This window comes from Pan troglodytes, chromosome X, assembly GCF_028858775.2.
Source record: "Pan troglodytes isolate AG18354 chromosome X, NHGRI_mPanTro3-v2.0_pri, whole genome shotgun sequence".
Lineage (NCBI taxonomy): Eukaryota > Metazoa > Chordata > Mammalia > Primates > Hominidae > Pan > Pan troglodytes.
This window is the reverse complement of record NC_072421.2, coordinates 149719219-149732719: the sequence shown is the minus strand read 5'-3', so window position 1 is coordinate 149732719 and position 13501 is coordinate 149719219. Positions and strand designations below refer to the sequence as shown.

The 13501-nt window shown below is 37.4% G+C and overlaps 1 protein-coding gene across 1 annotated transcript in view; it reads left to right on the top strand.

Moving 5' to 3' along the window:
• The window catches only part of GABRA3 (gamma-aminobutyric acid type A receptor subunit alpha3), a 269861-nt gene that overhangs the window by 186161 nt on the left and 70199 nt on the right, over positions 1-13501 (top strand). Inside the window, exon 5 of the mRNA XM_016947548.3 lies at positions 343-563. Coding sequence (XP_016803037.1) covers positions 343-563 — 221 coding nt within the window. The remainder of the gene's footprint in view (positions 1-342; positions 564-13501) is intronic.

Sequence of the window (13501 nt, the reverse complement as noted above, 5' to 3'; positions counted from 1 at the left end):
AAGAAACTTGTTCTTATTTGGGTGTCACTGCATACAGGAGGGAGCACTTGCCTTTTCATAAGGCAAAGTCTTATTATCAGCTTGTGTGCTGTGTGGGGATGTGTTGGCAGTGGTCTTCCTTAAAAACGCCTTGTCAAATATGTTATCCCCATGCTTATTAATCTCCACGGCATTATTTCTCAATCATAATCATTTTCCTTACACACCAGGAGCTACTGTTAATACACTGCTGCTTCTCTGCATCAGAGGAAATACTGCAAGGTAATTAATATTTGCTAAGGACACTATGAGCCCTTACCAGAACTCAACTGAAACATTGTTTTTCTCTCTTTTCACCCGTAGGAGTACACTATTGATGTATTTTTTCGGCAGACATGGCATGATGAAAGACTGAAATTTGATGGCCCCATGAAGATCCTTCCACTGAACAATCTCCTGGCTAGTAAGATCTGGACACCTGACACCTTCTTCCACAATGGCAAGAAATCGGTGGCTCATAACATGACCACGCCCAACAAGCTGCTCAGATTGGTGGACAACGGAACCCTCCTCTATACAATGAGGTCAGAGAGTGGTGGTTCCCACCCAAAGTATATTGGGAGTAGGACTGGGCTTGAAAGCAGAATGTTTTAGAGTATCCATTGAAAATTCCCTCAAGTGTATAGATTAGAAATGTACACGTATGTATATACTTCCTAATACAATTGCATGCATACATACTCACAGACATATATATTCTAATAAACACATAAATAAAGAGTTGCATAGATGAACATTTTGAGAAACACAGAGGTATACATTCATGATTTGTATATGCATGCATACCTAAAGACACATGTGGACTAACACAGAAGGACATACGTATTCAAGGACACTTAAATACACAGATTCACAAAAACATACACACAGGCATGAACACTGATAATTAGAATTGACTAGGTTTAACTGCAACAACAAACTATCCCTATGATGCAGAGTTGTGAGAATCAAATGAGATAACTATGGGTATTTTGTGAAACATACAGTGTTTTATAAACATAAATTTAAAAATACTTATTTTAATTTTTTATTTATTTGAATATGTTTATTTTATGCTACATTACCTTAGGATACTGAGGATGATAATAAGTGAATTTTCCAAACAATTTAAGATTATATCTCTATCTATCTATACATGGTGTTTATATGTGTGTGCATATGTGTGTGTGTATATATAGATATAGAAATCTTCATAAAATATAAATTATATTTCATACTTTTCCAACTCCCAATGGATAAAAAGATCACAATTTTATGTATTTCATGACTTGTTACTGTCATAGAGTTACTAGGCATTGAATTTTGCTGTCAAAAAGAATAAGTTTGAAAACATTTTCAGTGCAATAAGATTCTTTCCCCAATACTGAAAAACATTCTTGGTTTTTGGGTTTGCTTTTTTATGAATTTGCTTGTTCCTCCGATATCAGTTGTCACTTCCTGAAGCTTCCTTCCACATTAATGAGTGCTAATTTTGTGTAGTGGAGCTTCTATGGCTATTTAGAATTGGTGTATTTGTTATTTTGCAGAACAAACCTCAAATAATGCATGCCTGGTAAATAGGTGGTGAATAAATGAAGTGTGTTTGTCTGTATACTAATCTCTCATTACTTCAAATTTGCTATTTATTGGTGTTTTTCCTACAAGAATTTGGAAGATGAGGAGATGGTCAAGGAAAAAAGGATAATACTTCAGAGAGAAGTTGGATGAGAGATGGGAGGAAAAATGAACATAGAGGAGAAATGAGCATAGAGTGGAGGATAAAATAATGAAGAAGGACAGTGGATAGAAGTGGGAAGATGAGGGTCAAGAGGGGAGGAGAAGACTAATTACACAGAGTACATAGAGGCATGTATATTGGAGAAATGAGAATGGTGAAAAGAAAGAGAATATGAGAAGAGAGGACAAAAAGAGTAGAGAAGTTGAGAAGACAAAGGATAAGATGGTGTAAAATAAAGAAGCTAGATTAGATATTAGGATATTCTAAAGAGATAGGCGAATATAATGAAGTGGATGTAGTAGATGGGAATAAAGAGGAAAAGACATAGAGAAGTAGGGGAAGGGACATGGGAGGAGATGAACAAGAGGGAGGGAAATTGTAGACGAAAGAAAGAGAAGCTTTCCCTCATTTATTCATTTGCCAAACATGTTTTGACTTCCTAATATATACATGACCCTAAAGTAAATTCTGGAAATGCAAATATTAATGAGACATAATCTCTGTCCTTAAGATAATCACAATATAATAGGGGAGAAAGACTAATAGGATAATAGCAAATGATGTTAACTAAAATGCTAAAGAGATGGGTAGTTATTGGAATATAGAGCAGGGTCATCTAACTCATTGTTTTGGGACAGGTTGAGAGAAGAGTCCCTGGATAAGGCAACAGCTAGGCTTCTGATTATTGGTATTAGCATTAGCATTTTATATTATTATGTAAGTAGAATGCAGTCAAGAAACTTGTAGGTGGATAGGTAGAGGCAGAAGGAAGAGAGGAAGGACGTTCTAGACAGAGAAAACCAAGTGAGCAGTTGCAGGGAATGGAAGGACATATTTTAGGCAAGAGACTGAGGTGGTCAGTTTTCTATTTCATATATGGCTCTGTAGTTACTGGGTAAATAATGCATTTGAAGGTAAAAAGACTGGAATTAGAGAAAATGATTAAGAAACAGCTGAAATAGTCTAGATTAGAAGTGGTGTTCTAATTCAGAACAATGGATTAAGATGGGGAAGTGACGATATGTTAAGGAAATCGGCAGTAAATATAGAAAACTTCAGAATGACAGAGAGGAGGAGTTGTGAAGGTAGTAGGTATCCAAATAACATGGGTGAAAGATGGTACTATAGGCTGGAGTAGATGATATGAAAGTTAGCACAAATTTAGATAAGTCTGTGAGGTTAATTTGGGACAAGACAAGCTTAAGGTGATTGTAGATTATCCAGGGAAAGAAGTCTAACAGCAGTTAGATATTCAAGTCTTAAGATCAGGAGAGAGATACAATGTAGAGATATAAAGTGTGGTATTGTTAGTATATTGGAACAAATGGAAATGTGAAAATGGATGTCATCATTTCAGGAAAGAGTATAGAGTAAGAAGAATTTCATGCCAGGTATCTAGTCATCTAGAACTACTATCAGTAAGGCAGTGGAGGGGAAAGAGGAACCTATGAAAGAAACCAGGAAGAAAATGTCAGGGAGCTGTTAACAGTGTGCGGTATCGTGAAAGCTAAGTGTGGTAGTCAATATTACCACTTGCCAATATTTTCACTTCACCTCCATCTGGATGCAAAGTAGTACTACACTTCCCTGAGCCTTGAAGTTCAGCATGGACAAATGACTTGCTTTGGCTAACCAAATGTGAGTGTAAATAGTATGTGTCAGCTCTGAGAGAGGATGGGAAGCCCCTCAAGAGCCAATACATAATTTGCCATGTTGCCTTCCCCTGGCCACAGTAAGTAGCATTATGCCAGGTGGTCTTGGCCCTATCATTCTATGCCCCTTATTGAAGATGACATAGAAGCGAGTGGGTCCCACTTCCCCAACCAGAGATAGTGTGAGTGAGAAATAAACTTCCATTACTTTAGGACACTGAGATTTTCAGATTGTTTCCTACTGCATATTAATCTAACCCATCTTGACTGATAAATTAAAGTTTCAAAACAATGAGAGTTATCAATAATAACACCACTAATAGTATAAGTATTATTAATTAACATCAATATAGTACTTAAAATATGACAGACACTGTTCTAATCATTCTACTTTTATAATATTCATAACAGCTTTAACAACAGTATGAGATAGGTACTATTATCCCAACTTTACAGATGAAAAAAAACTGAGACACGACGTGGGTAAGAGAATTTTTCAAGTTCACTTGGGTAGTAGATGGTTGAGCCAGCATTATTAATATGGTAGTGTAGCTGCAAGTTCATGCACTTTACCCTGTTTACACATTTTTTACAACATTGTTGGCTATAAAAAGAGATGTAATATAGAGACTTAAAAGTCTGTCTTAAGTTTGGTAACATGGAGGATATTAGTGTTCTTCACATACACTGTTTCAATAGAGTGGCTAGTGCAATGGAGAGTTTTAGGAGTTGGAGTGGGGAGATAGTGCACATAGAAAATACCTTCGAGAAGCTTGTTTGAAAAATGAAAGGGAGGGAGGTATCATAGCTACATTCAGGGGTAAAAGAAATTGCTTTTGTTTTCAGAGGAGAGATTGACACATATTTGTGAGATAGTACAAAAGAGTCAGTACGAAGACAAAGATTGAAGATATAGTAGAAATAACACATCGCTGACAGCAAGTTCTCATAAATACCATCAAGGGGATGATATCAAATCTACAGTTAGAGTTTTACTTGAAAGGAAGAGGGACACCTCTTCTCACATTGCATGAAAGGTTATGAGGTTACATATAAATGTTGAAATGAAGGTGGGGAGGATAGGACAGAGAAAAGGTAGGAATGAGTGTCATATATCAAGGAGAATTTGGGGAAACAGAGCATTAGGGAAGGAATAGATGGAAGAGAGGCATGCTTGTAATAAATTATAGGAAAGAGAAGAGTTTGAAAAAGAGATAAGAGTTCACACAATTGTGGAAAGAATGGAGTGGAGTATATGTAAACAGAAAAGAAGCTGTATGGAATGAGGTGGATGGAGGGACAGAATAATGAGGAGGAGATGTGGATGGGCAGAAGACAATAAGCAAATGGAAGAGAAGCAAGAGGAAGGAGAGAGTAATGGGCAGGAAAGGATCTGAACCCAGTAGAGATTGCAAATAGTGAGGAGAAATAGAGAATGAATGAAAAGAACAGGATAGAGGAGAAACAACAATAAAAGGAATAAAGCATAGAGAATAGGTTTAAGTTTTGGAGGAGGGATAGAGAAGAGAGAAGAAAGGAGAGAGGATGGGAATATTGAAATACAAAAAAATAGAAGGTGCAGGTTGAGGAGGGCAGAGGATGAAGCCGAGCAAAGGATTGGTTTCCTTGAAATACAGTTGAATGAGTGGGAATATGATGATAATTGGGCCCTTTATTCTAGTCTGAATTGGACAAGAAAGTCAAGTTCGATGAGATTAGAGTCTATGTAGAATGCCCTTGTGCTTATTCTGTTTTACAGAATAGAGGAAGTACAGAAGCACAGAAGCATGATGAAGCCATCGGTTTCCTACACAGTAGCACCTTGGATCCAGGAAGGTGGGCCTGGAGGGAGACATAGGCTCAAAATGGAAAAATAAAAGCCTGGCTCTTTTTACAGCCCCAGAATTGATTCACCTAGTGACCTTTCTCAAGTCACAAACCGTTCACTTTTTCTAGTCTGATAATAATGTAGCTGCTGCCAGTCTTGCAGGCATATGAAAAGCACAAATTGAATAAGGTCTGCAGAACACTTAGAATTTTTCAGAAAGTGTTATTCTATAGCACCCCTATTATCATTTTGACCCTCAGGAATCTTATCTGGAGTCCATGGGAAAACTACAGAAGGACAGCTTCCTACTAAAATCTGAGCAAGCATTGCATGGGTATGTAACTAGGGCAGTTTAGAAAGAAGCCTTGCTTTGCCTCATCTTGGGACCTCAGAACAACCGTAAAAATACAGGCTAAAACCCGTTACCTGCTGCTTACTTCATCAGCACACATACTAAAATTGGAACAATGCATAGATAATTAGCAGAGCCCAGCCCGAGATGATACACACATTTATAAAATATGTTCTATTATTCAGGTATGGATATATAGAGAACTTCATCTCTATTAATGTCATATTATTTGTATATGAGGACACGGGTAAACATGTTCGTTGTATATAAATGTTGCATAATATATAATATAGTAAAAAAGTCCTATTGACTATCTGAATATGAAGGAGAACTATTTATGGAATTTAACTAGATTTTATCCTATTGACTTAAAACATTCGTCAGCACATTCACGAGTGCTTACTATGTTTAAAGTTCTGGAATATCTGCTGAGCTACAGAGATAAATAAGACACAGGTCATGCTCTTAATGACTCTACAGTTAAAGAGACCTGTGCACAGATAGCTGCACAATAATATAAAATTCCTGAAATGGAGGTGCAAAATGTGATAGAATCGCAGGAGAAGTCACATCTAAAATGATATGGGGTTATCAAAGAAAGCTGCAAAAGGAGGTGCTGCATACTTTGTCCCTTGAATCTTGAAGGAAGTGTAGGTGACTGTCAAACAAATGAGAGACAGGGCTGAGGTAGAGGAGGGTTTTCCAGGCAGAAGAAATAGTATACACAAAGACATGTATTCATGAATCGACATCATGCATCGGAAAATCCATGCTTCTTTGTGAGACATGATAGGGGAAACAGAGAGTACTATGGGAGCATCTAACAAGGACAGTGAAATGAGTCTGTGGGGTATAGCCACAATAAATTCCAGAGGACATCACCTTCTGAATGATTTCTGAGACCTAAAAGATCTGTAGAAGTAAATTAAAAGACAGGGAGGAAACATTGCAGAGATAGAGCATAGCATGTATAAAGGCTTGAAGAGTGAGAGGAGAAGGTAGTGATGATACATTGAAGGACTGAAAGTTCAGTGTGATTGGACCAGAGTACAGTGCAGGAAAGCAGTCTGAGGTGGGGAGAGGGGCTTATACGCTATGTTGGCATAAACATGATGAGGATCCATTAAAGACTTTATTGCGAAGGAAGAAATCAAACAAATTTGCATTTAAGATAGATCACTCTGGGAGCAGTGTAGGAGGCAGATTAGAGGAAGGCAAGGCTGAAGATGAGGTGCCTAGCTAAGAAGCTGCCATAATACTCAAATGATAATCTTAATGACAACTACGTATTATATATACTGTGTATATGTAGTATACTATGTGTTGAACACCTACTATTTGTTAGGTACTTTATGTAAAACATCTCTAATCTTCACAACACTTATTCTAGCTTCATGTTACTGCTCTTTCCACTAAATTAGGTTTTGAGGAAGAATTGTGGGCATACAGTATGTTCAAGAGGTAACATTGATGGCACTTGGTGCCTAATTGGAAGTGTGGAGTTCAGGATGTTGTATGGCTGGTTTCTACAAGCAAATAAGTTGCCTAGGATAATGGAAGTATTAGGGGTGTAATATAAATGATGACCCAATTGTTAACATTTCCGTAGAATAAAGAGGAGTAATAAGATTTTGGAACATGGCAGTGATAAAGAAAGGGAGTAGGAAATATAGCCAAATAGCATACCTATTTGGAAGGATTTGTGCATGACAGATGAGGGATGATAGTGAAGAAATGATACAGAATATGTTTATCCTGTAGTTACAGGGAAACATTATTGTTTTTACAGATTTATTTATGTTTTGATTGACATATAAAATTGTATTTACTGTGTACAACATGATGTTAAGTATATATACATTGCAGAATAATTAAATCTAGCTAATTCGCAAATGCATTACCTCACATAGTTAATGCTTTGTGATGAGAACACTTGACATCCACTGTCAGCATTTTTCAAGAATGCAATATATCGTCATTATTGTCAGCTAGTCACCATGCAGTATGATAGATCACTTGAACTTATTACTCCTACCTAATTATAAATATGCATCCTTTGACCAACATAATGTATTTTTTAAAGTGAAAGACATGACAAGAGAATTTGTGATAACACAAGTTGCTGAACCCCAAAATGAATAACAGTTCAAACATGATAGAAGTGTATTTCTTGCTTCTTAAATTTCAAAGCAGGTGTTCCCCATTGACAAGCGGCTCATTTCCAAGTGGTGCAACACATGGTTTTCTTTTTTTTTTTTAATTTTATTATTATTATACTTTAAGTTTTAGGGTACATGTGCACCATGTGCAAGTTTGTTTCAAGACCACTGTGCTTATTTGTATTAAGTCAGTAGAAGATGAAGGAGCACGACAGATTGTATATGGGAGGTATTTATAGACCAGGCCTTGAGTGGCATACTCATTTCTACTGACGTTACTTTAACTAGAATGAGGTCACATGGACATGGTGGGAAAAGAAACATTACCAAGAAAATGAGAAAGTGGATTTGGTGAACAGTTGGCAAGTGTTTGCCAATCCCAGTTTTTTTTTTTTAAATTGAAATCCCTGGTTGCATTCTGGAAGATAAATAGAAATACTAGTTAGCAGACCCTTTCATAGTCCAGGAAAGAATGACAGAGGTCCAAGAAAAGGCAGTGAGAAGTGAGAGTGGAAGAAGAAGGGCAAGTATGATGAGAGAGGTTTTCAATAGAAGTTGAAGTCCAACTGGATATAGGGTATTGAGGAAAAAGGTGCATTGAGAATGTCCCTGACATATTCTCCCTGGATACTGAGTGAATTGTGGTGATATATTCTGACATATTCTCCCTGGATACTGAGTGAATTATTAACGACAACAGCCACTACAACAAAAACTCATTATAGGAGAAAAAGGAGATATTTTGGAGAGAGGAGGGGTTAGAGAGTTTACATATCTTGGGGATTCGCTATATGCCACCTGTTGTGCCAGTTGCTTCACATGTATTTGTTTCATTTAATCCTCACAGCAATGTTCATGTGTATATACTACAGAAGCATAATATAGCATGGTTATTAAGAAGGTGGGTTCTGCAGTAAGACTGCTCCTGGTCCTTCCTCTGTAAAATAAGGCAAATCATAACAATGCCTGCCTCATAGACCATTGCAGGAAGTGAATGCGATAAGGCATGTAAATTGCTTGATATACTTCTTGGCATTCTGTGAAGTGTTTTCATTTTTATTGTTAACATCCCTATTTTTACACTTAGTAAACTGAAGTTTCAATAGAGCAAACTCACACCACCAATAAGTGGCAGAGCTGGTATAGAGACCCAAGTCATTCTGCTAGTGAAAACCTTTTTTCCCCTTTACATCCCATCATTTCCTCTAATAAGGGAGGGTGTGGGCTATCAATTTTAAATAACGAATCTGAGGTGGACACGAGAAGCTGCAGTTGGAAATGCAGGTCTGGAACTCAGGAAAACTTTGACACAGTGGGATTTTGTAAAACTGAATACATTGCACAAAATGTCAGCTATGGGTTACATTACACAGTAATAGTGTCCTGCATTTAGCTCAAAGGAAATAGGCACTAGTTTCTCCATGTTTAATAATCAAGAGGAAAGTGGTGCTCTGAACCAATTGAGTGAGGGTTGCTATCATATTGAGACCATGAAATTTTTTATTGTATGACTGAGTCAGTTTTATGTGCTTTGAATATTCCAAAGACAAACTATGTGAAGGCTAAATTCTGCATGTCAGGAGCCCTCCTCCCACAAACTTCATCAGTAAAATTCTTCTCCTACTTATTTAGATGCAAATGGCTTGCACTTGTGTTTTCATTATAGAATCTGCCTCTGAAATGGCCAGGAACCAGGGAAAGCATTTGGGCCACACTGTTAGTTGTATAGGATTTAATGTAATCAGATCAACCAAGCATTGATAGCTTGTTTCGCACAGTCTTTTTTTTGTAACGGCTTTTGCTCTAGGGGATTCCACCTGTAGTTTCTTATTCATTAAGCTAGCAACTGACTCACAGAGCCACACTTAGTGAATCTCACTCTAATGAACAGAAGTAAGAGCATAGAAGAGATGGAGTGGTTCATTTTGGGCTCTGAGAAAGCTTACAATGAGGTGAGAAGGAAATAATGGTGTAAGTCCTCAGTCAATCCCAAATTACTGTGTGCACTTCATGCAAGGACATCAACTCCTGCCCTCCAAGAGCTCATATCTTAGGAGGAAAGACAGGGCACATCATTGACTGTACTATAAGGCATAATGGAAGTTTCACATAAAGCTAACAGTGAAGTGCTATGTGCTAAAAATTACAGGATTCACTGAAACTTGGGGACATGGACCCAGATGTGTGGCAGGGCTTCACAGGGGAACTAACATTTGAGCTGGAAGGTGGGGAGGAAAAAAGTATTCCTGAGAAGTTTCCTCACATTTATTTCATTTTTGCCAGTTCCATGTGGAAATCATGGCCTTGAAATAACAAGGACTGCCTTTATTCTCCAAGGAAGAAACTGGTCTCCAGGCAAATTGAGTCTGTTTAAAAGTTCATTCTAACAGAGGGATTTACAGGTCAAAGTAAGTGTCCCTCTTGTTCCAAAGAACCCAGCTATTTTAGATGCTACCCCTAGACAGAGTAGAAACTCTGTTGTAATGGAATAAACATCAGAGAAGGAATTAAGAGCCATGGGTGTGAATCCCACCTTTGGAACAGATCAGCAGTGTAACCATGGACAAGGCATTTCTCTTCTCTGGGTCTCGGTCTCTTCTTTTGGGATACGTTGCTGAAAATACCTGCTCTGCCTATCTCACAGAAATATTTATTAAATCAGGAAACAGCTGTCAACCATCTGCTATGTGCCAATTACCATACCAGGGATGGGATTACAATGATGAAGAGACCACTCTCTCAAGTTGCTTATAGTCCTGTGCAGAAGACAGAGAGCTAAACAGACACTAATAATCCTATGTGGTAACGTCTAAGACTGTTGTCCAAAGAGCTCTTAGATTGCTGTGAGCTGGAGGAAACCACAGTACTTGTAGGGCACAGACAAACATCATGGAAGAGGGAATATTTGAGAAAAGACTTGAAGGAAATACGTTGTGCCTATAAAAAGGAAAGGGTATTCCAGGCAGGAAAAAAATGTATGAAAAGACACAGATACATGAGAGTTTTGTTTTGTAAAATTATAAGTTTTTACAGATGGCTGGAGAATGGAGGAAAGCGTGTCAGAAAATGAGGTTGGAGCTACACCTCTGAGATAATTGTTAAAACTCAGATGTGCTCCCTCTGAAGGCTAAATGGAGCAGTAAAGTGGTGGCCCTCCTTCCTGTGTACTGAGCTTCTTGTCTATAGCTTGAAGATTTAATGGGACACCTCAGACAACTGGCATTCTTGTGACTAATGTGCTGCTTGGTTTGGGTGTTTGGTGGTAGTATATTTCAAGTGACTCATGCTGTACTGATAATGGCTATTAATGATTTGTTATTCTTTCTTTTTGACCATAAATCCCAAATCCTGCCCTTTACTCCATTATTATAGAAATAGCTGGCCTGGCACCTCAACTGCTCCTGAAGCAGTGTTATTTGTCCTTAGAGAGAGCATTCCTAAGAGTTCAGAGTAGGTTGTTCCACTTCGAGAAGGCCTAATTGACAGATTGCTTTCGGTATGGCTCATACTGAACTCCAGAGCCCCTTGTCTCCTACAAAGTTCAAACTGTTCCCTCCTACATTATACTTAAACACATTGATAGCCTCACTGAACAACCAGTACATATATTCAATAAACTTTAGATTTTTAACCTTTAGGATTCTAGTTAGTGTGGGAACCTTTTTTCTCTAACCTTATTTATGGTTTTCTCCTATTTTATGCCCTTATTTAAAAAATAATCAGTATTCTATGTGCAAAAATCTAAGAATGATTTGCTATTTTTCTGTGGGGCAGTTAATTTAGGTGACTCTTTCATTCAATTAATTTTGCAGATTTTTTAAATTCTTTAATTGAGATATAGCTTGCATATTTTAAAGTATACAAATATTATGTGTATAGCTCCGCAGTATTCTGGATAAGGAATATGTGCTAGAGGTTGCTGCATTAGAAGGGTAAAGTAATGGAGAAGTAGCTTATGATAACCAGAACCTCACTTTCCAGAAGTGTCACTCTCCCTGGATCGAAGGCAAATGGGCACTGTCTTAATCCATTTGAACTGCTATAATAAAACACCTTAGACTGGGTAATTTATAAACAACAGAACTTATTTCTCACTGTTCTTGAGGTCAGGAAGGCAAGATCAAGGCTCCAGTACATTCAGTGTCTAAAGGCCACCTCTCTGCTTCAAATATGGCAACTTTTTGCTGTGTCCTCACATGGCAGAAGAGACTAACATTTTCCTTTAGGTCACTTTTATAGGGCCAGTAATCCCATTCAAGAGGACAGAGCCCTCCTGACCTAATCACTTCTCTAATGCCCTATCACTTAATACTATCACATTAGTGGTTATATTAATATTTCAACATTTTAATTTCAGGGGGACACAAACATTCAGACCACAGCAGGCACTGAAGACATGGATGTAATAGTTTCTGAGTTGGAAAATTTACTCACTGGGTTAGTGTGTTGCATGGATTTCCATCAAAAAGCAAATGACTTACATGTGGTATTCAATCTAGTTCAGGAGACAAGACATATGTACCAGCAAAAATATCCTTAATATGCAAAGCACTGTATAATAAATGCAAAGTAAATACTGGCTTTTGTATCAATGGTATAATAAAATGTTAAAAATCAGCAAATCATACAGTAAGAATAATCTCTGATATGTTTGCTTGTTTTGAAAATGTACTTAGGTATTTCCAATAAAGATGAGATAAGGGCACCAAGTAGCCAAGTCACTAATTTGTCTCAATTCCAAAGGTATAGAAAGAAATTATTTACCCTGTGACTTTTAGTCAATAGCAGGGATTTTGAACCCAATGAGATGGCATAGCATAATTGCTGGACCAAATGTTTCAAATGACCATATGCAGTTTATGGTTTACTGCTTGCTTCATTTCCCCTCCCTCCTTCAAGATTCTGATACATATACCTTCTGCCTGAGATGTGTGGAGAGTCAGTGGAAAGACATGAACCCAGCATGCTGAATCTCAGTCGTTAGACATCTTGTCTTCCCTAGATACATCACTCCTTTTGTAGTATCATCCAGTCTTAGGGCTTCAATTAGCATCTGCAAGGTGTTAGCTAACAAGACACAGAGAACTGAAGTAACTTACACATAGCTACTACTACAAGCTGGGTTCATGGTGGGTTTTAAATCTGGCAGTCTGGCTTTGGAATCCATGCTCTATTTATAATAAATAAATAAAAATAATATGTATTTATGGTGTACAACAGAATGTCTTGATATATTTATGCATTGGGGAATAGCTAAATCAAGCTAATTTTCATATGCATTACCTCACATCTCAATTTTTGTGCTGAGAACACGTAAATTCTGCTCTCAGTGATTTTTAAATATATAAAACACTGTTATTAACTATACTCACCATGTTGTACAATAGATCTCTTGAATTTATTTTTCCTGTGTAACTGAAATTTTATATTCTTTGACCAACATCTCCTCAATCCTCCCACTTCCTGGCCACCATTCTACTCTCTTTCTATGAGTCCAACTTTTATACACTCCACATATAAATGAGATTGTAGAGTACTTGTCTTTCTGTGTGTGGCTTATTTTGCTTAAGATAATGTCCTCCATGTTGTCGCAAGTGGCAGGATTTCCTTTTCTTCTAAGGCCAGGTAGTATTTTATTGTGTATATATACCACATATTTTTATCCATTTATCCACCAATGAATGCTTAAATTGATTCCGTATCTTGGCTATTGTGAATAATGCTGAAATAAACATGAAAATGCAGATATTTCTT